The sequence below is a fragment of the Cyprinodon tularosa genome, unplaced genomic scaffold (genome assembly GCF_016077235.1).
Source record: "Cyprinodon tularosa strain WSP-4 unplaced genomic scaffold, ASM1607723v1 ctg687, whole genome shotgun sequence".
In the NCBI taxonomy this organism is placed as follows: Eukaryota; Metazoa; Chordata; class Actinopteri; order Cyprinodontiformes; family Cyprinodontidae; genus Cyprinodon; species Cyprinodon tularosa.
In genome coordinates, this window is record NW_024039437.1 from 181,706 (window position 1) to 207,654 (window position 25,949).

Here is a 25,949-nt window from a genome sequence, read left to right on the forward strand (position 1 = left end):
TTAAAACTCAGTTAATACCCTAAACCTCTGAAGAAATGTCTACAAACTGAAAAAACACTATGACAACTTATCCACATTTTATTTCATGTTGATCAAAATTACAGGTTAAAGATTTCTGCTTCCTTCGATTTTAGACTAGAGATTGATTAAATTGAAGACCTGTATGAATTAGTTATGCCAATTTCTTTTCATCTTGAAACACGTTGCATAATAACCCACAGAGTAAGCAATTTAACAGCTGATGAAAGGTTTTAGCCAGCTACTGGAATCAGTGGTTTTAAAGCCAGATGTCAGTGAATAAAACTTCATATTTTATTGAATTTAAAATTCCGATTGAGAATTAAGTAATCTGTTCCCCTTCACTGGCAATTAACTGACAGATGTCTCATGTATGATACATGAAAAAAATGTTTTTTTTTTAAATGTACCTAAAATAAAACAAAATGAATAAAATCCATCAAAAATATATCCCTTTAAGACCGTTTGAAGTCCAAAGCTCAGCTCCCGCAGAAATCTAGCTGCACTTTTAGAGTCATTTTGCAGTGATTAAATATTGTCCACTTAGATCTGTCCAGTAGGATGACCTCATTCCAGCCAATTCCTTCAGAACCGTCATGCTGCTTGGTTTTATGAAGCAGCTTTCATCAGGTCCTTTCATATCTCTAGAAGTTGGGGAACTTTGAGGTCAGACTAGAATTAGATCAGGGGTCTGCAACCTTTTAAATAAATAAAAAAACATTTCACCCTGCACCCAGCTAAATAATTAGAGCAACAACTATTAAATGGCCTTTAAATAAACCAACTTATATTTGTTAAATATCAGCAATAGAACATTTGTCATGTTAAACAGAAGTTTCATAGAGGAAGCATCCATTTTGTTTTCAAGGATATTTTAGGTTAAAAAAAAAAAGTTTCCAAGCTAATGGGAAGAAATATTGATCTAAAAACATATTCCCAGATTCTTTAGTGAAGATTAACTACAAATGTTATTTAAAACTGCTTAAGCTTGTAAAACTGGTATATTCAAAACAATTAGTTGACTTCTCGTTTTTAGCTACAACTAAGAGCCATTATAGAATCCCAAGAGCCACTTGTGGCCCCAGACCCCCTGATCTTCAACTACAGATGACTGAAACTACGAGTACTCTGGCAGTGATTTCTGGTCAATGAACATTGCATTAAAGACTGAAAAGGCACCTTTCCTTAAACATAACCTTTGTAAAACCTACGTTCCAAAGGAAAGCATTTAGTATACAACATACTGTCCAGAAATGAGACTTTTCTTTGCCAGTAATTTTTATTTTGAGATATTTTGTAGAACAGGGGAACCAATAATTACAAAAACAAGTCTGTAAGTGTTCTACATGCTACACCTTAACCTAATTCATCATGCTTGCCTGGAAAAAGTACATAGAAATTTAACAAAAGACAAACAAAAAAAACATACAATTAAAACTGACGTACTTTATACCCACCGTTAGCTTTCATTTTCATGTACCTTTCCAATGCCTCCATGGTCTTTTTTAAACACTTAAATGTTATTCTTAAAAAAAAAGTAAGACTTTTAGGCGCTTCTTCAAATGATACATGTGTTTTTCCACGAATGACAAAATGCACCTACTGTATATGTAAAAAAAAAAAAAAAATACAGAGAATAGATGGAAAAAAGAGGAAAGCCTCAACTTGTTTTAGAACAAAAACACATGAATACGCATCCTAAGTTAAAAACAAAAGGAACACTTGCACATCCTTATAGTGCCGAAATGAAAATGGAAGTCTGTTCAGCTCTTCAAAACGTCAAGAATCACATTTGACATAACCAAGTTTCATAAAATAAATATCGCACATCTGCTAAAAATAAATAATTACTGAAACACCTCACTATGTTGAATGCCGAAGTGAGACAGATTTCATCTTGGCGACCTCTTCATTTCATGGTATGAGGATGGTCATGTGTGTAAAGCACTAGTGTGGCTTCGAGTGTCTCTCTCACTGCTGTTACCTTGAGGTAGATAACACATTTACATTTTAACGCCTACGATAATGGTTGCTGCTGGCATCATGTGTCAGATTTACAGTATGAAAGGATTGTAAAGGAAACTTTTTTCAGGGAAACATGTTAGAAAGTCAACAAAAGGGAAAAGAAAAACAGACAACCCACCCAACCCCCTAAAGTATATATACCCCAACCTCAGGAAAGAGTGTTTGAAAGCACTTTAAAAGCCCACAGCGATGTTTGCTCACCAATATTTCCTTCAAAAATCTCCTCTCTTTAATTCTTTCCTTCCATTTCTTCACTTCTCTACTTTTCTTCCTCCTTCCTTCTATCTACAATACTTACATGTGCAATGACATGCCAGTTTAGCAATGAGACGTTAACCCATGAAGGCCGGGTGATCAAGGCTCAGAGTGACGATGAAACTCTTAAATATAATCAATCACCCCCTCAACTCCTCAAAATAATAAAACTATAATAATAATAAAAAAGGTATGAAATGATTCAAGTACAATAACATTGTATTAAAATAAAAACGGCCTAGATTTTGCACTGTGAGGGAAGATGCAGGTATGTCGTTAATTAAGATGCTTGAAGATGCTGCTGTAGGTTTTGTGGGCTATCTGTGGGGAGCATTTGACAGCGCAGGGGGAGAGGGAGGCCTGGATGGATTTTAGAGGCAAGTCATCGGGGCTGTCAAACACAGGCAAGGCCAGAGAGTCCAGCTGCATATTAAGCACAATCTCTGTGTTACTGTCCAGGAAGCCGTCGTCTAGCTCTTTCACCACTGAGGGCTCCACCTCCAAGCTGGTCACCGTCTCTGTGACATCTTCTTTCCGGCTGAAGAAGTGGTCCAGGTAGCTGGTGTACGAGCTCTCCTTCTGCAGGTGGTCCGCCTTACGGATGTCCCAGCACGCTTCGTCTATTAAACAGTCGCCAGCGCTCTCCCAAGGCTCAGCAGGCCAGACGCAGTCCCCGGCCACAACTCCCAGACCCCCACCGCCTAACTGAGCCAGGTTTACCAGGCACTTCTCCTCCTTCTCCTGACTGATAGTCTTTGACATTGATGTTGAGCGCGTTGCCTCTAGCTGGGAGACAGAGAAGTTGCGCTCGTTTAGAAGGCCCACCTCGCTGAGCAGGGTGACCTCCTGACAGGGCTCCGGCTGCAGGCTCAGTTTAATGGTGCTGGCGATGAAGGAGTCAAAGTCAAAGCCTTGGTTCTGCTGCCTCTCCGTCTGATGTTTTTCCTGTTCACTGTCCTTCTCTGTGGGACTCTGGATCTTCTCGGCCTCTTTCAGTGCGATCTGGGCCTTCATGAGCCCGTTCTTCTCACACTTGCTCTTAGCCTTGCGGTCTGCCTTCTCCTTGCTCTGCTGCTCCTTCCAGTTTGACAGGTCAATGATGAGCTTGGGTTCATGGTAGTGGTTGACTTCGCTGTCCCTCCAGATGAGGTTGTCAAGGTAGGAGGGGGACACGGCCTTATAGTTGCAAGTGTAACTACACTGCACATCACAGTACTTGTTCTCGTGGTGGTCTTCCTGCCAAGATCGCTCCGATGGGAGCAGAGCAGAGTAGTCGAAGGACGGGTCATCCCGGAACTTCTCTCTGTCTCCGTCAGCATATTTACGGGGATCAACCTGGTTGTAAACAAGAAAAACAGGATTTTTCTTTTAGAAATCACATAATATATCTTTATTCTTTCACCCGTAAAGGGCTTAAGTTTAGATTACATACCTGGACCTCTTCTTCGTCGGTAACATCAGAGAGGGCCCTTGGGTCGACCTGAACTTCATCTGGATCATGGGTGCTGTGCAACTGCCAATCAGCCTCTGAGAACTGGCTCTCATGATACCTAAAATGGCATAAACCAATCAGAACAGGTTCTTTTATTTCAAATCACCATTATCAGATCTAATCTTTTTCTTGGGAGTTTGGCAACACACCTCTCCCACGTATGGCTGTGGCTCTGGTCCATGAGCAGAATATCATCGACTTCGTCTTCAATGTGAAAAGGGTGCAGAGAGACCGGCTCATCCAGGGGGAAGGAGTAGTCAGCCATATAGGGGTGGGCCAGGGCCTCTTCGGCAGTTAGACGGTCAATCGGGTTAAAGGTGAGAATCTTCTCCAGAAAATCAAGGGCTAAAGAGGACAGAAACATGAGGCTGTCAATCAGGTAACCAGAGTAGTGATACATGAGCGACCTAACCCTGAACTCAGAGCTCCAGTTGACTCTGCAGCTACTTCTGGATGCATAATGCAGTGCTCACCCTGAGGACTGACACCAGGCAGCAGCTTAACCAGCGGCGTGTGGGGCATCGACATGTCGCTGCGGATGAAGACGGGAATGACGCTGTGAAGTTCTTGTCGGTCTTCCTCATGCAGCACGGGAATGGACTCGAGGATCAGCTGCATCTGCTCGAGCTCGTGTGCTCCTGAAACAGACAGACAAACGTTGGACTGTTTCCTGGAAACGTTACAAAACATCCAACATCTGAAAGGGAATTTAGGCAGGCTGTGAGTGGAAGATCATGGGAACAGCTTTTGTTTGTCTTGTGCCCAGCTTAGGGCAGTTCCTACATACTAGCAGACAGTTTGATCCAGCTCTAGCAGGATTTAAAATGGAAAAGATAATAAAAGACAGGCTCTGCCTTCATCCCCAACCTTATCTAAACACCAGCTAGATAAACACAGCCTCCTTCCATTGCTATACATTTACCTCCTAAGTTCTAATTAAAAAACGACTCTCGACTGTTTGAACATTCATGCATCGGAGCAGTCAATTACCTGCAAAAAGAGTCTTTCCCGTAAGCATCTCAGAAAAGATGCAGCCAGCAGCCCACAAGTCAATGGCTTTGGTGTAGTTGTTTGGAGAGAGCAGCAGGCGAGGAGATCTGTACCACTTTGTGACGAGACCTTCAGAGAGATGACCCTGTGATGATGGCAAAAGACAGAACACCTTCAGAGTACAGCAGGGTAGTCAGCAAACACATTTACTCCCAATTGTTTGAAAAGTTTAAACAAAAAAAAAGCATCCATTATCCTGTTTAAATCTTCTGCGGCCCTCAAACACATGTAACCTTTTCTTCATTGATTTCTGGTGGTAAAGTTCAAATGTATTAATGGCTGTGCTGCATTTTAAATCTCCAACCCTTTGGTCCAACCTCCTTAACAGAGGTGCTCTGTCCAGGTTAGGGAAACAGACCCCAGAAGGGGGGAAATTAAATGAAAAGAGGGAGGTGAGGCACATTTGACATGCATAGCCATGTCAGCAATCTAAGAGCCGCCCCAGCAGACACCAACCAGCTTTCCACAGTTTAACAACTCACTGGCCCCTGAACACAAAGGGAAGCTCTAGTGAGTGAGTATGGTTGAATATACTTTGGGGGATGGGATGTGGTAAAATGACACCCTCCCTTCCCCCACCTGCAGCTGTAGGTCATGGTGGGACCAAATTGGTCCGATCCCACCAAGCAAGGCTCCTCTTTCTTGCCTAATTTAGCTGCAGATATTTGATGTCATGTTATCCTGAAGCGTACCGACGCTCTGCAAGCTCTTGTTTTATGGATCTAAAAATGGCACAAAGTGCAGCATGGAGACATATCTCCTTCCTCCAGGTAACCGGCTAATCCGTTTGTCGAACAGCGGCTTGTGAAATAGGTCGGACCGAATTAGCTGCATGGAGCACAGACAGGTTGCACCTAATTACTGACCCCTAATTAGAGCCGGCTAGCTGTCTTTCTGAGAAACTAGTGGGGAAGCTGACTTATAAGACCGTGACTGTGGTAGTTAACCAGTTTAGCAGAGAGGGATGCAAACTAGGTTAGCATTTATGGTTGTGTAAGTATAATTCTCTGTACAGAATGGACTCTGAAACTAAGAGCAGCTGATCAAAGTTTGCTCAATGATTGGAGACATGAAGTTCATGAGGTAAACATTTGCTGCTTTAATATAGTGGCCATTGTCAGAAACAGACAGGTTTATGAAAGCATCAACCCTTCAGGTGCCTCTGGCAACAGTTGGTGAATAACTCAACCACTTGATCAAGATCAGAACAGGCTGACATATGACTCATAACCAGCTCACATGAATTAGTCTCAACATCCTGAAGCAGGTCTAACCAGATGGCAGTAAAAAAAAAAAAAGTATTAAATATTTCCTGGACAATGCTGGTAAAAAGAATAAAACCAGTTTTTTTTTTAGCTCAAATTCAGCCAAGGTATTTTTGACACTGAATGCAGCTCAACCACAAACAGACCGGTAAGAAGCACTTCCCTGTTCAACAATAGGACTGTTAAGGGGGAAAACTCAGAGCTAACCTCACTTCAATCCCATGATTCACTTGACATATAAACCTGCATAACAGACAATCCCACAGCACATTAAACTACTTTGTATTGGAAAAAAGCTTTTATGAACAGAAACTCAGTATGTGTCAGCTTCTATTGCATATTTCTCTCTGCCAGACAAGCCTGTTGCTGACTGAGAAACTGGGTCAGACGCGTATGAGTGCTGTGCTCGTGGTTTGGAGTTTCAGGAAGCCTGTGTAACAAAAAGGACCTCTGTAAACTCTCCTTATACAAGCGTTGAAAACTGAAGTCATTTATATAGCTTCTCAAATTACTGACCTTGGCAGAGCTAATTTGAAAGGAAAACCCCAAAAAACTTTAAGTATGAAATTATTTCTCAGGAGAGCTATCTTTGTGACCCTTATTAGAAACAAGTCACTGCTCACACAGGCAAAATGTCAAATCTGTTAAATGCAAGAAAATGAGCTAATGGCACAAAGAACTGACAGTGATGAACTTTTTAGAAGCATAATTCAGTAGTTTGAAGTATTAAAAGAACAAATAAAGCTTTGCTAAGCAGAACCAGAGGTCTTTCTGAAGTCTGTCTGTTCAAGGGCATGCCACAACTGGAAATTTGAAATAAAGCCCCAGGCAGCCCCCCCCCCCCCCCCCCCCCCCCCCCCTGTTCCCCTACTCTTAAAACAAGACAAAGAGCTGGCTGGGGAAAGAGAGGAGGGTATGGGTTGGAGAAACTGGGTGAGTGCACACAGATTTTTGTCATTCTTGAGCTCTCGCCCAATACATGGGCCAACCTTAAAGCTCACAAAGAAGAGAGGGATTACTGGAGGTAAGGTAGAGAAACCCAACAACTGTTATCTAACTACTAAAGGTAAACCAGGAACTGAAGTTCACTAGAAAACCAACAAAAAAAAGAACGGAAGACTGCTTCTGTTTTCAGAAACATTTAAATATGCACCCAGTGTCTGTTGCCATGACGTGGATGGTGGTTGTGAAAGCATATTTGCCCCAAGGGATCCTAAACAACATTCTAATGCCGGCACAATCACTCCATCAGAGTTCCTTTTGTTAAGGTAAAGTGCGTAGTTTGGAAACAAACTAGAAGGAAAATGTTTATCAATGGTATTTAATCAACTTTAGCTCCCGTATCATGATAATACCACATTGTTCGGAAAGGAGGTTCAAACCATCATGTCTGCATCAAAATAAAAACTAAGACTTAGGTAAAATATAAAAGGCCCAAGAGGCAGCTTTACAGTACTTGCATGTTTCTAATTAGGAGATGTGCGTATGCAGAGAGAAGACGCCCCATTGCAAACCCTAAGCTGCACTTAGCTACAAAGCTGAGTGAAATATCCGAACCATCAACTGTGAGCTTGCATCTTGCTCTTCCTTTTGCAGAGTGACATAAAGTCTCCACCAACAATTATGACTCATAGCCAGACATGTCACAGCTGAAGAAGGTCTACACAAGTATAGCATAGGTTTTTTGCTTAAAAGTGTGATAAAAGAATCCAAACAAGTCTGTGTCAAGAGTCTTGTCTGATGTGGTACAGTCCTGGCTGAAGATGAAGCCATACCAGGCAAAAGGATCACTCCACGTGAGCTCACTCTAGACGCCAATGACTAATCTGAGACACGTGTAAGCATCTGACTGAATCTGAGCTCGAACGAGGTCCCCATGCAACCAGAGAGAGACTCGCTAACCTACATTTTCTTTCCACCTCACACAACCATATGGCAGCAAGCAGGAATTTCCTCATTGGTCTGATTAAGATTCAGCTCATCTGGCTGCAATCAACTGGTTGAATCTTAGTCTTTACACTAAGAGAAGAATACCTACAGCTAGAACAAAATGCTGGGGTTTTTGTTTTTTTCTTTTTACATTGAGCTATAAAACATGTACCTTAACAGCAGGCTGATGATGCCAGGTTTTACCACACATCTGAAACTTAATTCCTCAATTATTTGCATAAAAACCTTTCCCATATATGCACATCTTGCCTGCTTGAGTGTAAAACTATTTAAAACCCAATTATGAACACACACAGATAATGGAACCAAACAAGAGCCATTCTTTCGAGTTTAGCATTTCCAGCCTCTTTTTAGCTGGGAAAGGAAGCCAAGACGTAATCTCAAGGAACCACATCCTGCCTTCTTTACTTCCTGCTATAAAACTGCGTCACCCGGGGGAACACCATATTAGTAGCTAAAAATACAAACTAAAATATTCATTGGTGCATCGCCACCCCAATTTACAGCAAAAAGGTAAGTAATACAGAGCAGCACTGAAACAAACCCAAATACAGCTTAAAAGAAGAAGAAGAAAAAAAAAAAAAAAAAAAGAAGCATTTTACATTGTACTCAATTACAAGAGATCAACGTCCTACCTTGTGAGAGTAGTGAGGGTCCATGATGCGGGCCAACCCAAAGTCTCCAATCTTCAGAACCAGGTCCTCTGTGTTGACAAACAGGTTCGCAGGCTTGAGGTCACGGTGAAGCACATTGGCCGAGTGGATGTACTTAAGGCCCCTTAGGAGCTGGTACATGAAGAGCCGGGCATGGCCCTCAGACATGGGGCCCCTCTCCAGAAGCTGACAGAGGTCAGTCTCCATGTACTCCTGCACAATGTAGACCGAGTTGACCTCTGTAAGCGACGCCACATCCTCTGTTAGTCTGCGACCGCAGGGACCCAGCGTCTCAAACACCTGTTGGAAGCAAAAAAAAAAAAAAGGTTAGCATTAGCTTAACTTCAGATACTGCACCAGATGATCCGTCTGACAACAAACTGTACCTTCACAATGTTGTCATGATCAAGTCGTCTGATGATCTTGATTTCCCGCAGGGCGTGTTTCACACTCTGGGGGTCGGTCAAGATTATTTTCTTCACCGCCACGCGCTTGTCACAGTCGGTATCAACCGCTGAGAACACTAGGCCGTTCCCTCCATAGCCCAGAGGTTTCAAGTCCATGTAGCGAGAGCCCAGATCGAAGCCATGGATGTTCATCAGTGACTCAAATTTCTCCGCCATGATTACTGGTTATAAGCTTCTTTTGCCAAATTTCTGGCCTGCTTTTAACCCCACTTTAACACCGAAGGAGCTATCAAATAACCCCCTTTGCTTCAGAGTCTGGACTAACTAACCCCTGTACAGTCGACTACCAAGTCCCCCCTGGCTAGCCGTCACTCTCAGATATGGGACTCTAGTATACAATCATATTTTCTTTCCATGTTTATTATTGGAGAAAAAAATATATAAAGAAATTCCTTATTCAATCCTTTAGGTGAGAGGATATCTTGAGCAGATATGCTCTATAATTTATAGACTACGATGGAATGGACTTTGAGGCCAATCGGAAAAGGAAAAAAAGAAAGATAACACGGATTATACTAAAAGATAAAACCATGTAGTGGCATCCTCACAGTGCAGATACATTCAGTGTACGACTGGTCCTGAGCAGCTTCATAAGAAATGCACAAATATTTTTTCTTTTCTTGGTATCTGTTTTTCTGGTCAAGTCTCCTGATATATAAAATGAAATGTTTCTGGCCTTTTTTTTTTGAGTCTTCAAAAATAAATTTTCACTCAGTGATCAGGTGGCTCAAGTTCGCCACAGTCACAATCAAAACTATCCTCCATCTTACTTGGATATAACCTGGAAGAGAAGAACAAAAACAGGAGAAAAATAAATTACAGAACCTTACAAAATGTATGAGCTGAATTTAATACATAATTTTAACTTTCAAAGCCAGGCAAAGAATTGTTTTTTTTAAGAACAGGTCTATCTGAAAGCTTTTACCAGGAAAAAAAACAACAGGACCTTACCATTGGATTAAAAACACAGTGAGAATACAATATAAAAATGGTAATTAAAGTAAAAATATGATATGAAATATGATTTGGAATACAAGATCTTATTGTGTTATTAATTTGGTATTGTAATAATACAGCTTAAGTTTGTTACCTTTTAAACTTTGCATATCAAGTGAACCTTTTGCAGAATTATTCTAATTTCAAACCCTATTGTTAGTAAGATTTATAGATAAGGATTTGAATTTGCCATTTTTTCCTCCAATTTGTTTGCATTTCTGTCCATTAATAGTTGTATTAGTACTTCTTAACGTATTACTCGGCATATAGTACTTCAACCCTGCCTTGGCCTGTTTTAAAGGGCTTACTCGTTGGGTTAAGTAAAAAAGAACCGGTTCCATTGGGTCAGCAGGGCCATATGATGTGGATCTTGGAGGAGAGCCACAATTTCCATCCCCGCTGTCGTAAGGGACTCTAGCCCCTCCTCTACCCGGCAAAGAGCGCTTGCCAATCCGGTTCGGGCCATCATTGCATTTCAGGAAATAAAAACAAGGCCTAAAATATAAAATTGATAGACTGTTAATAATAATAACGCATTTAAAAATGACGGCTCCTACGCTGTTATTAAATCCCATATTAGGCCTCAGTGGGTTAGTTACCGGGCGGTGGAAAAAACGACAAGAAAGCTACCACATTCGCTCGGTGTAAATTTATCACAAACCCGTATCCAGAATAAAGATAAATGCGTCTATATCTGTAGATATGAGGTTTTTTTCCTTTTAATAAGCCGTTCGTGTTAAGTAATCGAGGCCCGTTTAGGAAAGAAACGTTGTAAAAGCGCGAACAAAGGAGCCGTTGTTGGCGGAAGGTTTTGACTACGTGGTCCAGGCTCTCACAGCGCCGACAAACACAAAGCCGAGCTCGGTAAAACGGCTTTAAACGATACAAATCCTGTATTGAAACGACTCAGAGTGTAAATATACGTGAAGAGTATGAAGATAAGATACTCTACTTACAGGCTTCATTCGTTGCATTTACTGGGTTATTGTAAAAACCAAACAAGAACGAGGTTTGCGTGCGCTTCGCTCCCGGAGGTCTGCGGATCTGGTGCATTCGCCATTTGGGCTGCCTATGAAATGCAGGCGTGACGTAACGGAGCTACATTCAGGGGTTGTCGGAAATACTCCTATTATGGCGAGGGAGGTTTAGAGATTAAATTTAAGGAAGGCCGAATCAAATATTTCGACATTTTCGTTAAATGTTACTCATTTAATCCAAATTGAAATTAACAAATGCAAATATTTTGTAATTTATACTTAATCACATAATGCTACATTGTAGGGAATCATTTAAAGTAAATATATTATTTAATCAAACTCTACCTACATATGTTCCTGTAGACACCATTTACATTCTTATTTAAATCCCTAATTGTAATTTTCTACTGACTAAACACCTACTTAAAACAATAGCAACTTAAGAATATGTTTTTAGGATAGGACATCGAAAAGTTACACTTGCAACGGGATGTTGCGTGGGCTCTACGGACCTATCGGTTGATCTTCAAGTCGTACGTGAAAGCAGCAAAAGTCATTCAAAACAATAGATACCTGTGCGTTTTAAACCCAGTTCAATGAACACCGATTTGACACACATTTATAACTTTTATCAGGTAACGCAGAAGTAACATTAATGCTGTAATGTTTTAAAACTGTTATTCAAATGTGAAGATGCTCAACTACATTTTCCCCTTCTGAATCTACTAAATATATACAGCTTGTTACTGAAAAATAAGAAAAACACAAATACAGACCTACAGGGTATCCAGTGCAGTGACTGGACTGTATCATGCATGCGATCACAGCTGTTTTGTTTTAGTTTTTTTTCCCCTCCGATGTTTAACTCAGTGTTTTTAGATTTGCTTCATCCCATCCGACTCTCTGTTTGCATTTGCGTTTGATACAGTTTTTTTTACTTTTAGAAAAATTTAAAAATATTAGTCCTGCGGATGAGAAAAACGCCTTGCACTTCATTTTAGCTTGCAAAGGAAGCCTTGCAAGGAGATGAGCAGGGTGATCCCCCTGGATCTCGCATTATATCCTGCACAGAATGAAGGGGAAAAGATAGCCCATAAAAGTAGGTGAAATCCGGGAGCTGCCTTTTGATTACATTATATTCTTAATCTGCATTTAAGAGCATATTCCAGCCGTCTGGTCTCGACTCTCACTGTATGAGCGGACAGGTGGGCGTGTAGGAAGGCATGCAGCATCACAGCTGCAGCGGTCTACATCAGCATCCGCAGGCAGACCATGTGAGAGTCCATGTGCCCCTGAATGCGGAGGCTCCTCACAGGCCGGGGTGGGCTCTGCGATGGAGAAGCTGCATGCGGACTGAGCATGGTGCGACAGGACCAGTTCAAAAAAAAAAACAAAAAAAAAAAAAACAGACACGCATCTTAAGTGATTCATTTCCCACTATTCTTTACATGATAGATGCATGAGCTTGAAATATTAACGCCTGATATTTTAAGAATTATTTGATGCATGTTTATGAAGGAGGTACAAGAAATGCAGCAATTTATTTTTAATATTAAACGCAGCTTATTGTACAGCTTATGCAGCTTATTCTATTTTCAAGAAACAAATGAATGCTGCATCTGAACCCCAAAAATGTCATTGCCTGCATCACCGTGCAAAAATAATGCAACTGTTTTTGGCATTTACTTAACCATATTTAGTTAATTTAACACAATTGTTTCATGTAAGCAGGATAGGACATAAACAACCGTGTTAAAGTAAGCATTTACTTAATCATAGGTAAATGCCAAAAGTAGTTGCATTATTTTTTTCAGCGTAGGCTCCAGTGGCGGCTGGTGAAAAATATTTTTGGTAGGGCTGATATAGCCTAGTGTATGTCTCCAACTAATCCGGAATAAGAATTCAAATAAACAATTGGAAAATACATACAATTTAACAGTAATGATTTAATTTACTATATAATAACAGTAACAGTGATGATTTGGGTCACTGTGACGGGGTTCTTTGGCCTCCAAGAATCCAGGCTCAGTCGGGTTACCGGTGTTGGTGATTTATTGAGCTCAAAAACTCAAAACAGGGTGCAAAAGAAACTAAACATACAAGATACTCTGGGCCTCAGCCTCCCTCCAGTTACCAGCAATGTAACAAAGAAACAGAAAACAAAAATTGCCGCTTTTCTTCCCACAGCCCTCATTAAATAGTTTAAGCCCCTCACATCAGGCTCTCTTATTTCTGATTTCTTCTCATTAATCAGTTTTGTCCATATATTACCTCCACAAACAATTGATGTAAAACAAAACAAATAATTTTTACAACTTAATTCTTTTACACAGATTCATTGACTTATTCAATTACACCAAACGGGGTTTGAACCCAGCAAAGACGCAGCCAGACTGAAGATGACAAGTCCCCATAGCATAAACACGTACACCCCCCCCCCCCCCCACACACACACACTCACACACACACACACACACACACACACACACACACACACACACACACACACACACACACACACACACACACACACCCACACACACACACACACACACACACACCCACACACACACACACACACACACGGCTAACCCCACTGAAATATTAAGTGTGCACCCTCAATATGCCAGCAGGTAACCAGGAACAGCTTGTGTGTTTTAAGTTCATGGAGCTACTGGTCTCAGCGCGAGTGTATTGGTCCTCACAAACACGGTATAACAGGAATGTGTGTGTGGTGCGCAAAGTTAGAGAGGTTGTTTTAAGCGACGAGGTGGATTCGTCACAGTCACAATAACCATGACATGAAATGTTCATATCCTACAACAGGGATATTCTTCTGGCAAACGGGTAGATAAATAAGGATCTCACCGAATTTGGTGGAAGCTGCATCTCGGCTCGTTACATTCGCCATCTTCCCTCTAACTGTCTGCACCTGCGCTTGGGTTCAGAAGCCTGTTAAAGCGCAGTATTTTCAGCGCCCCAATACCATAAAGTTCCGAGACGCTGATTGGCCATTAAATTCACCTAGCAATAGTACATGATTGACAGATTCTCTGCAAATGTGGGTCAGTCTGATCAGCGCCCCCAGAACAGAGACGGTAGGAGTCTGTCTGTGGAAATCCACAAATTAATGACAGTAGATAGGGAAATGTAGTTTATATAATTTGTTTTGCTTATAGGTACACAGTCTAGAGAGTAAAACTGACATTTATGAGTTAATTTCTAAAAATATATTTTACGTTTCTCTCTTCTTATCAGGGAGGGCGGTGCCCCAGCGCCCCCTATGGGCCGGCCGCCACTGGTAGGCTCAGATGCACACAACCAATTCCATGTCAGGAAAAAGCAGAAACCAATTTAAAAAGGTTTAATTTAAGCTTTCATTGTGAACCGGCTCCATTGTGTTTGACCAATTTCCACAGGACTCTCTGGTTTCATTGATAAATAGTGTTAGAATTAGATCAGTGTCCCTGTCACTGCTCTTTGCCCTGTTTGTGTTGCAGTATCAATGAAGCAATGTTACAAAATACTTAGAAACACAAACTCCATTTAAGTCAACACTCCTTGCTTTGAATCATTTTGCGATCTAAAAGAAATCCTCTCCTCTAAGTACTAACAATGTGTCCCCATGCTGACACCTTCTAGTCTGTATTGCCAGCCTCTCCTGTTACATCATGAGACAAACAGTTGACATCAAGTCCTAGCAGTGTCTGATTAAGAGCTCTCTATTTTTACCTCTCAGTTATTTCTGTGTTATAATCTGTGAACCCTAAACAAACGCAGTCAGGGTCCTGCCAGTTTGTTTCTTTGTACAGCAGATATTATTATGTGTTCATGTGATGCTCAAGAGGAAACTTAAATTCAAATCCCCCAAAGCACCTGAGTGTATGTAAGGTTATTATTACTGACCCTTGTTTATGATAAATATATTGCTCTGTCTTTAAGCTTTTCTGTTTGAGTTTTTGAGAACATGCAAAAAACAACAACAAAAAAACCCATAAAAACAACAAATGTCATGCTTTGTCTCTAACTTACCCATGTTGGAATTCTCATGAAATAACTGGAAAAACATGATGAAAAGATGCAATAAATCCAAAAGTAAGAGATTATTTGTGCATTAAAAAGGCATCCATCCAAAAAATAAAAGAGAATCAAAAAACACAAAACAGGAGGAAAAAGTTTCTCTGTAGTCCAGGTAGCTAAATTTGTGTGGGTATGTGCATTTATTCCCAGTGCCTTGGCAGTGCCTTATTCCATTCCATGTGGCTTTAGTTGTAGGGTGGAGCTCCATGGGAAGTTAATATAGGCCAGGCGAGAGAGGGGAGGAGACTCCTCTGTGTTTGGTTTGGCCTGTTACTTTTTCAGATCTATAAAAGTTCATTAACACTACCTATTCCTACTCTGAGCCCATACTGGAATTTTTTTTTATTTTCTATTTGGGAAAAATAAAAAAACAATGTATACTCATTTCTAAAAATGCTCCATACAAGAGAAATATATTTTGTAGTCATGAAATTCTGGAGATTGTTGCTCCAAATTTATATATTCATCCCTTTGATTGAGCTGCTTAAATCAAATAATTACATTTAGATGTGGGTTTTTTCTTCTTCCTCAGGATAAATATTATTTCTTTAGCGAGAATAAGAGCTTTGGATTCAGAAATTAACCCTTTTTTTCTAAACAAAACACAAGACAAGTAACTGAATGGGTTTTACAACTCTGAATTCTTTGTGTCCTTTTTTCAAAGAACAGTGTGAAGACGATTTCACAACCATTTTGAAGTGTTTGTCCATTTGAAGGGGAGTCTTGCTGTTTTACAGCTTGCTTTATTCCCCAAGGCTATCAATATCAGCAGGAGGGTCAAGAAGCTGTGAAGTTCCAAATGCCAGGATGAAGAATTTGCCTGCTTTTCTACCCCTTATTCAAGAAACTCAGTCTGCATCAAACTCATTAGTGGGTCTGCTGGCAGCACTCCTCAGTCATGATAAGCTGGTCATATGGCTGATTGGCATGTTTGATCTATGAGGACGTGTGCATTTTCCCCATCTGTTTGATATTTAAACCAGACAGCTGCAGGGTCTGGACATGTTGTATGTTATCAAAATATTTGCACGGATAGACAAGGACATGTGGGCAAGTTGATATGCTTCTGTTGATTGTTTTGCCTTTTCCTGTTACTGTTGTTGTTCCAAATAAAATGAATGATCTGCAAGGTATCAAGCAGAAACTGGAATTTGTCATGTTAGATACCTTTGATGAATTGATTAAAACTAAGACAGAGATCCTTGTGCAACACAACCTTAAACAGTCTTGCCTTTTAAATCAGCAAACGCTGATGCTTTGTCTGCTTTTCTCTGGCTGTGTAATGATTAGGTCCCACTGGACCAGAAGCCAAGGGGCAGAAACATCAAGCATTTACAGCAGTTCTTGCACCCTAGTGAAAAACCTCAGGAAATATACAGGGGCAATGCTATACACACCCTGCTCATGTTAAATAGCATGCTGCTCAGGTATTTCAGAGTTTTGCGAAAGAGTCCCCTACAGAGAGCTGTTGGTACAGTTTTCCCATGGTGGTCAGGGGACAAACAGGTAGAGGGTTATCTTTGTAGGAGCTTGAAGAAGATATTCATTTTTTTAGTATCAACATTATAGGGCATATTGTTTAACGTGGCATGTTTTTTTAAAAATTGAAATCTAAAAGAGTTGCATGCATTTATCTTTTATCTGTGGCTCTGAAATCAGGAGCTTTCTTAACAGGACTAAAGTAGAAACCTTCTACTGTTCACAGAAACAGTGTTTAGGTTTTCCTGGTAGGCTGAGATAATGAAAAAGCTATCCTCAGACCCGGTCTCAATCTAGTTGTCATAAGAGTGGCATGCATTTATCTTTAACTTTGCAAATCTAGAGTCAGATTCAAACGAGAGCATCCATGGACAATGAGTCAACTATTTTGAAGTCTTTCCACCAATCCTTGGGTTTTCTAATGAATAGGTGTATTTTAAATCCTTGCCGTTCTAGCTCTGGCTGTCTGTTCAGGGTCGTCACTCTGCTTGTTGGTTAACCTCTGCTTCAGTCTCAAGTCTTAAGCTTTTCTAACTGCCTTGTATTCAACTCCAACCACTCTAAGCAGCCTCCCTGCCCTGCTGAAACAAATCAAACTCAAACTATGATTCCAATTTGCCTCCAATCCTACATGCAGGCCAAGAACTGCAGTTTAGGTCTTATCAGAACATATGTAAAACACACTTGGCTGCTTCTTTGATCAACGCTTTCCTTGTCTGCAAAAATTCCAATAATATATTCTAATGTTTGTGCTTGTAATGGACAAAAGGTTAAAAAGCTTAAATATAGGAGTGGTTCATCATGCACTTTCTGCAGAGTGAGGTGTTGTTCCATTCCTCGAATGCAGATCAAATTTCTTTTGTAATAAAAAAAGAAATGTAAACATAGTAATGCATATTTTACGATCATTTTTGTGCCATTGAGTCGGTTGCTGCGTTTACTCATCAGGACACTGTGACTGGGTTGTGTCAGTATTGTTATGCAATGCACAATGCTTCCAGCACTGACCTGGAAACCCCCTGTTGGATTGATATTTTATTTACTCTGCGCTGAAAGATAATTGCCACTCACACTCACAACTGATGGCATGTTGATAGAGAGGCAAACGTGTCCACTCATTTGTCAATAAAGTGGCCAAGATGAATATTAGTATTAAAACTTCTAAATTTGTCTGACATTTTAAAAGAGTTAACAAAAAATCCGTCTGCAGATTCGTAGCGTATCCGAAATGTTTGACCTTACTTAACACCAACCTTGCATTAGAGTTTATTTTGGAATGAGGAATAATCAGAGGGGGAAAAGGAGAAGGCAACCATCTGTCTTCGCTCTCCTCTCACCATCTGTGAGCAAAGCATCCTAAGACCCACAGCCCTCTGTGGATGCATCTCAGTGTGCGCTTGATTTTTTTCTCTGCCCTTTTTTATTACATAACTGCCAAAAATGTTCTATACATTTACTTATGTTCTGCATTTCCTATAAAAGAGTAACACGGCTCACCTCATCTCCTTTGAAAGATGTATATACATACATAATTACATAAGTCATAACCGATTTCTCAATACTCCGTAAGACATTTAGAGGTGTAATAGAAAAATGATTTATGTTTAATGCTTTTTTCCCGCAATTTAACAGGAAAATTGTTGGCTTTGTTAAAAATTATTTTAAAGTATTTTACAAAGTAAAAAATTGCATAAAAAGATAAAACTGGTTTTGTGAAAAAAAAAAAAATAGCCATCTTTAATTATAGTGTATGATGACTGGGTTGCAAATTCTAATGCAGATATATTTAAATGCAGTATTTCATATTTTTGTTCCTGCCTTCTTTTCGAGGAGATCTTCTCCAGTTGACTTTCTCCTCTAATTAAGTAAATCCACAGCGCTTTTCCTACAGATGGGATGTAACCTGTCTAGTCTGTTCTTAAAAGAAAAAAAAGGTTAACTCTCTGTATATCTTGAAAAGAAACTGAAAGGGTCTGGCAGGTACATGGTAGGTGTAGTGTGTGTTCATGCCGACGCAGCGCATGTGTTTGATGTGACTGGATTTGTGCGTATGGGGTCAGAGATAAAACTGCTGATGATGTAAGAGGATCAGAGGCCCTGAAATCAGGAGCTTTCTTAACAAGACTAAAGAAGAAACCTTTTACTGTTCACAGAAACAGAGTTTGAGTTTTCCTGGTAGCTTGAGATAATGATAAAACCATCCTCAGACCCAGTCTCATCTCTCAATCTAGTTGTCATAAGAGTTGATTGAGCAATTAAATGTAAAATAAAATTTTCCACAATCTTTTGCTTTGATTATATTGATATAGAAGTGTCTTCCTGATAGCAATCTTCCAATTCTTCCAAAACACCTGATGACCCACTTGAGTGGAAACTTTTCTTTAGCAATATACTCATAAAGATTGGAAAAAGAGGTCAAAGTTAAAAGTTCTTCGCTGTTTTTTACTCTGAATCATTAGCACAGAATGTGGGAAGGATATTGTGTAGAAGAGACCATAAACACTGAAATAATTTCAGCTGGAACATTTTGTGCTGACCTAACATAGGACATGTTGCAATTAGCTGCTGAGAAATAAATTGGATGTTGAATAGGACACTTTAACATTGTGCTTTATCTGCCATCAGGTAATTTTAAAGCCGCACCTCCACCGCTAGGCCGAAATATTTGGCTAACAAATAAGACCAAGGACATCTATTATCTCTTTCTTATCAAAAAATCTACAAGGTGATACTCCTAAATCTGATTCTTTCCTGCTCTTCTTGCTTTAGAGCGAGTCACTGGTGGTATTTTTGCTTTTGCACATTAATGATAATTACCCATCTCTATTTTTTGGAATAAAGAAAGTATGGTTTCATTCTTAACCATTATGCTGTTTTTTTTTAGAATCGTTCACGCACTGACGCATTTCTATTTCCCCATTTTAGCAGCTCGCTCTGCTTCTCAGCAGCGGCCACATCGGGCCTCTTATCACACTCTGGCTCTGTGCAGCTGCACGTAAAGGACTGATTGGCCTCCTCTGTTTGAATGTGTGACACAGCAGCACTCTCCATTAATCATAGCTAAACCTGAAACTCCCACCAACTGCTCAGCAGGCTGTCATGCATCCATCTCCAGCTTCCTGTTGGCTACATTCAGAAGAACTGCAGAAAGGATGGTGGAGGGATCAGGGGCTTCTATAACTTCTGGTAGATTGTTTTTCAGATTACCAGCATGGGATCAGCCCTGCTTTGTCATTGTGTCAGCTGTTAGCAAAGACTGAAGCTGCTCTTTCTGCCCCGTTCCCTCGGCCGGCCAGCTTTCAATCTTTCTGTCACTGTGAATCGATGCAGCACTCAGAATGAGGAAAAAAGCACACAATGTTCACTTCTACAGGCAGAGTGGCAGCTTTAATGGGGAACATGTCTGGCCGATCGTGATCTGACCAAGCCAACCTTTCCCAGCTGCCTACAAATGAAAAAGAAGACCGAAAGTATGCTTTGACTTCACATCTCATCCATTGCCAGATATTACAGAGGCTTTCATATCAACTGAATCCTTTCCTGTTTAAAAATGAAACACTCTGTCCCAGTAAACAAAAGTGTTAAATTGGTATTTTCCAGTCACTCTCACATACACACAAAGAGGCTGTCACCTGGTTTGGGTAAAGCAATAATCATTAACTTGTGTCACTTACACGTGGTGTGACATGAAAGTGGAAAAACACTTTGGCCGCACTGCATCCTTCCTCTATTGGAGGACACTGAACTCAGATTTGATTTGGAATAACATGTAATCCTGCGCCATGGAATGCCTCAGCTCATTGACTCACTCAGAAGTGTGTTCATTGGGTAATCTGTGTTTCTCTTCATATATATTTTCTCAGCTGCTGCTCCACAGTGTGCCTAGGCTTTGCCTGATGGGCTTGTGCAAGGTTCATCGTTTGATAGGTCATCATAGTTCAGCTCGGTTCTTACTCCCCTGCAACGCAGAGGAATATGTTGCATAATGAACAAAATGCAATGATATTGCACCAGGGTCTGCCTTAGCTTCTGGTGGGCACCCTTCTGTATAGCTATGCTTCTCTGCAGAACGACTATGAGAAAGGATTCCATTGCAAGATGAAGCGTCAGGTTCTTCTGTAGCACTTCAAGAGTGTATCAGCCTTCATGATAGAGGTATAGCTCACTGCAGTGTTATATAATAACAGAAAAGGCCCTACAGGCCTGCTAAACCATTTCCCTATTCTAACAAACGGCATGTTATGTCAGAACCCGAATGCTCTGCTAATGATAGAAAAATCAATACACATGGACTGTGGCAATTATGTTCTGCGTGTGTGTGTGCTGTGCATGGACGCGGTCTATTTATAGCTGCTAGTGACTGGGTGTCTGCATGCCTTCAATCGAATCAAATGCAAGGCAGCAGGTCAGGGCTGAAGATATCTTCCTCTGATTCTTTAGTGACCACCGTCTTTCATTTTAGAGACACTTCTGATAAATCTTTCTGTTCATTTTGCTTTAATTTATAGTTCACCATTGAAACTAATTGTTGTTACAATATCATAATCTGGATTCATTAATTCAAAGGAGAACCTGTCTGAAAATGATTTCACACGTGCAACAAACACATCTCTAGTTTTTTAGCTCCTTCATGTGGCAGAAAAACTCTTCGAGCTCAACCTTGTTCTTTTAATTTTGTGCACCAACATTACCTATAGCAGGTTATCCCTGCAGGGTACACCCTGCAGGCCCAACACATTCCTTTATAAATCTAATAGGGAATGTTTTAGCCTTTAAATATTTTTGACTACACTCACACTCTAGGATGTGTTTCGATGGGAATTTAACGGATCCCTTGCCAGGATTTAAATACAGGGTGCAAGGTGACAGTGCTAACAGCAGATTACCCCTAGGGGACATTAGCAAAGTAAAATCCTCTCTCAGATGTTAGATCAAACAACAGCACCGGTGGCTGAACGGCGCATGTCACACCAAACAGTACAGACACTTTCCTGTTTTCTTCATCAGAAGGCGTTGTAAATAATTTGAGCAACACTGGTGGTCCGCCATTAGCATGCTTGCTAGTTTGTATAACTGTATTCATTAAATCTTTCAGCAAAAAATAAGCCAAGCTAGGGTATTGGTTCTGTTGCAGTCTTGGCTTCATCTTTACTGGAGGCCTGCTTCTCTAAAACAAGCTCAATATTTTGCAACATATTATTACATTATTATAAAAAAAAAAAAAATCAAAATATTGCATGTAAAGATTAACAAGTGCATAGTATACAGCTGTAAATATGAAAGCAATAATTTTATACCGTTTGCATATCTTTAAAACATTGGCGTGAAACTGATATGTTTAAATTTGGATGAGGGATCTTAGAATGCATCATCATCATCACTGTGGTGCTGTTTGCTATGTGAATCTATCCTCTGGTGTATTAGTAAAGATTTGAGTGCTTACTAAAGTAAATAGGAGCATTCAGTGGAGACTCCAGTGAGCACATTGGGTTCATGAGCTGCTGTTAGCTACCGTTTTCCTCTCTAACAGGCAACACACTTATTTCTGAATGAACTGGTTGTAAAATTGCTCGCGGAGCTGAGACTTTCAGGGTAAACACAGCCCAAACGCACCCATGGATGTCAAGTACTGATTTTTAAATAACATCAGAGGACTCTGTCGCAAAACTCAGAGAATTCACCTCTTAAAGTGAGGGATACAAATGCATGCAACAGTGCAAGACAGACAATCTGCAAAAGTCCAAACTGTGACCTTTGTAGAATCAATCCAGCTTTGAAAGCCCTCTTTGAGTAAAAAGCGTATGGGAACAAAATACCCTCTAACTAGCCAGAAGTTATCTGAATTGTTATTAAATGTCTGGTACCTTCCTAACATTTTGGACCATGGTGTCCTGCATGAAGTCACGTTTTTCAGTGTGAGGCTTCATCCAAAGGTCAGTTCCTTCTAAAGGCATCATGGACACCTGACCGGCTGCGCTATATCAATCATCTGACATCATTATTAAGAGATATTCTGAGGTTTAGTTGGAGGGGCTGTTTATTACCATCAAATTCCTTTTTAACTATTCCCCCCCCCCCACCTCTTCCACATAAACACACACACACACACACACACAGTCCTCTTTAAAAGGTAAGCCTAATCTTATCTATTTCACTGGGTTTAACTAGGCTTAAAAACAAACCAAAAAGGTAATGCAGAAATACTGACGTATTTTCTAAGAAAGTAATTAAGTTATCTTGAATATGCGTCACCTTCCTATAAAGTAATAAATCTCTCACTGCATTTTCTTCTTAGCAGGAACATTTTAAATGAAGTGGAGTGATTATCACTTCACTTAAACCAACTTCTCAGAATACTCTGCTTGAGTCTCTTCTGGATGCAGTTTTATACTTTTCCATGTAAACCCTTTCATTGGAAACATTTTTTTTTTGTTGTGTGGGTGCAAAACAGAGAGTGTATACAAAACTGCACACTAAAAGTTTGCAGTTTGCATAATATACTCTTTTCCTAGGTTGATTTTTCCCAAAGATCAGCATTTTCTAGGTAAATAGATAACAGGTTTATGTTGCAAATTCAGCAAAAATTGGAACAAGTTTAACTTTTTTGTTTTTCTGTTGCTTTGGCAAACTAACCCCTTTAATATGTCTGATAACCAGAGGCTATAATGTTAGTTTCCGCTTAATATCTATAATTTTCAAAAAACATGGCCTTCAGGACTAACAGCCTTTTCAAATATTATTCATGCATTAATCATATACAGATTGAAGCTATATAATTTTAAAATCTGTTATTTTTATCACAGCTTTTTAGTAAAAATGTGCTGCATAGATTGGTAGCTAGGGTTCGGAGTGGCAACAAATGCATTAAAAGCCTGTGTAACATGTTAACTATGTCTCAGCATGAATGAGCATGTAGGGATTTCTTTTGATTTGTGTACATGTGGGAAAAAAATCCTCCTCTCTCTTAGCCAGAAGACGTTTTAATGCCAGAGACACCTCTAAGAAAGGCATTTAATTGTAATATCATATCAGCTTTATTTACTAAGTTGGAAATTTCACTTTGGTTCCACTTTAATCTCAAGGAAGATTTTTAAACAAAATATTTAAAAAGGATTATCTGAAAAAAAAAAGTATAAAAAGATATGTATATATACGATATGCAGTTTTTATGCAAAAGGAAAAGTATGGTTCAAATAGTGTAAATATTCATAGTATTGATTTGGGCACTCTGATTGTTAGGTGCTCCTCAGTGTAAGAGCCTGGTTTGAGAAGCTGTCTCTGTTGCGACTTGCTTTAGCAAATAATGTCTGTGGCACCAATATAAAGGTAAAATCCTCACAGTCTGTGTCCAGGATGTGTGGGGTCTAAGTGGCAGTAGGGAACTTTAAATTAGAGACCAGAAAAATCACATGCGGTGTTCCTCCAGGCTCCATTCGGGGACCCCTCCTGTTCAAAATCTACCGTACATGCTCCCTTTAGCTCAAATCATAGCAAACAACCAGATCACTTACCCTAATTATGCAGATGACACACTGCTTTATATCACAATGTTACCAGGTGATTATGAACCCATCAGAGCATTGGCTAGATACTTAGAACAGATCAATGTGTGGATGCACCATCATTTTCAATAACTGAATAAGAACAAAACTGAAGTAATAATCTTTGGACCAAAGAAGAAGACATCCAGAGTTACTGCACAGCTTCAGCTATTACAGCTAGAAATCAATTATTATGGCCGTAATCTTAGTGTCATGATGGACTCAGACCTGAACCTTCAAAGGGTCATAAAGGCAGTTACAAAGTCAACCTTTTATCACCTGAAGAACATCTTCAGGATTAAAGGATTAAAGTCAGACAGCTGCGGCTGATCTAAAACGCTGCTGCCTGTGTTCTCACTAGAACTAAGAAAGTAAAGCACATCAGCCTGGTTCTGAAGTCCTTCCATTGGCTCCCTGTAGCTCATAGAATAGACTTTAAAATTCTTCTCTTAGTATATAAATCATTGAACAGATAAGCATCTTAATACATAACAGATTTGTTGTCAGTGTATCAACCTCCCAGACCACTCAGGTCTTCTATTTAAAGCCTACCCTGTACACCCATAACTAGAACCGAACATGGAAAAGCAGCATTTAGTTCCTATATGCTCCACTTATCTGGATCAAATTTCCAGAAGACTGTAAAATTGCTGAAAGCCTGAGTTCTTTAAAATCCAAGTAAAAAAAAACATTTATTTAGAGCTGACTTTGACTGTTAAGTGGAGTACTTTTAGTTTATGGTTGTGGTCAAACTGTTTTATTTTCTTCTCTACCTGCCTTTATATGTATATTTTTTTACTTGCTTTTATTCTGCTTTTATTTGTTTTGCAAATGTTTTGGTTATATTCTGCCTTTATTTTTTCTTCCATTTTATTATTGAATTCATGTAAAGCACTTTGTGTTAAGATTCAGACTGAGGACCCAGAAACAACCAGAACACAACAGGAAATAACTTTAAAAGATTTATTGAGGGAATAATGCAGGTTTTTCAGGATCAGGGGAGCCAAAGCCTCTTTCTTAATATCCAGGTGGGGTGTCTTGGTTCCAGAAAACTTTGGTTGCTTGACAGAATTCTCACTGAGGCTTGGCAGAGTATCTTGGTCAAAGGAGGTCCAGGGTCAGAGCCAGGTGATCAGATTTTCAGAGAAACCAAAACAGAATCCAGGGACAAGGTCAGGGCACAGAAACAGGTCAGGGATCCAGGCGGCACAAAAAAACAGATCCAACAAGGGCTAGGCAGGCTCAAAAAATCAGGAGGCAGAAAAAGGTCAGGATCAGGTAGACAGACAGAAAAAATGCTGGATGCTTACTAGCCAAGGCTTTCAGGCAATCTGGCACTGTCAACTAGAGAGAGGCCTGCTTAAGAAGGCTGGCAAACAGGTGAGAGGAATCAGTGGCAATTAGGCTGAGCAGAGGCAGCACAGAGCAGAAGGGGGAGGGGGAATGAAAATACTAGTTGACAGGCCAGAAAAATAACAGTACCCCCCCCTCAAGGTCCGGCTCCCGACGGACCTCGAGGTTGATCCGGGTGCAGACGATGGAACTCCCGGATGAGGGACTTGTCAATGATGAACCTTGCTGGAATTCATGATCGTTCTTCTGGTCCGTATCCCTCCCAATCCACCAGGTAATGGACCCCACGACCCCTCCTCCTGGAACGGAGGATACGTCGTACGGTGTAGATGGGATCCCCATCAAGGA

At 40.2% G+C, this 25,949-nt stretch overlaps 1 protein-coding gene across 2 annotated transcripts; it reads right to left on the reverse strand.

Moving 5' to 3' along the window:
• Nucleotides 1-1,278: 1,278 nt before the first annotated feature.
• On the reverse strand, nt 1,279-15,382 carry mapk6 (mitogen-activated protein kinase 6). 2 transcript variants are annotated; one of them, XM_038267841.1, is made up of 8 exons: nt 15,181-15,382; nt 9,095-9,956; nt 8,691-9,008; nt 4,781-4,925; nt 4,264-4,428; nt 3,940-4,135; nt 3,731-3,848; nt 1,279-3,633 (listed from the first exon to the last, which is right to left on the reverse strand). In XM_038267841.1, the coding sequence occupies exons 2-8, from the start codon at nt 9,329-9,331 to the stop codon at nt 2,575-2,577; spliced, it is 2,238 nt and encodes a 745-aa protein (XP_038123769.1). In that variant the 5' UTR covers nt 9,332-9,956; nt 15,181-15,382; the 3' UTR covers nt 1,279-2,574. The 2 variants fall into 2 exon arrangements, with proteins under 2 accessions (XP_038123769.1, XP_038123768.1); XM_038267840.1 differs by lacking the exon at nt 15,181-15,382 and adding an exon at nt 11,128-11,274.
• Between the last annotated feature and the right edge of the window lie 10,567 nt (nt 15,383-25,949).

Excerpts from the sequence above, each read along its gene's own strand:
- mapk6 (XM_038267841.1), bottom strand. The coding sequence starts at position 9,331 with ATGGCGGAGAAATTTGAGTCACTGATGAACATCCATGGCTTCGATCTG. Across the intron at positions 9,009-9,094 it reads ATCATGACAACATTGTGAAG|GTGTTTGAGACGCTGGGTCC; the intron begins GTACAGTTTGTT and ends TGCTTCCAACAG. Across the intron at positions 3,849-3,939 it reads CACAGCCATACGTGGGAGAG|GTATCATGAGAGCCAGTTCT; the intron begins GTGTGTTGCCAA and ends ATGCCATTTTAG.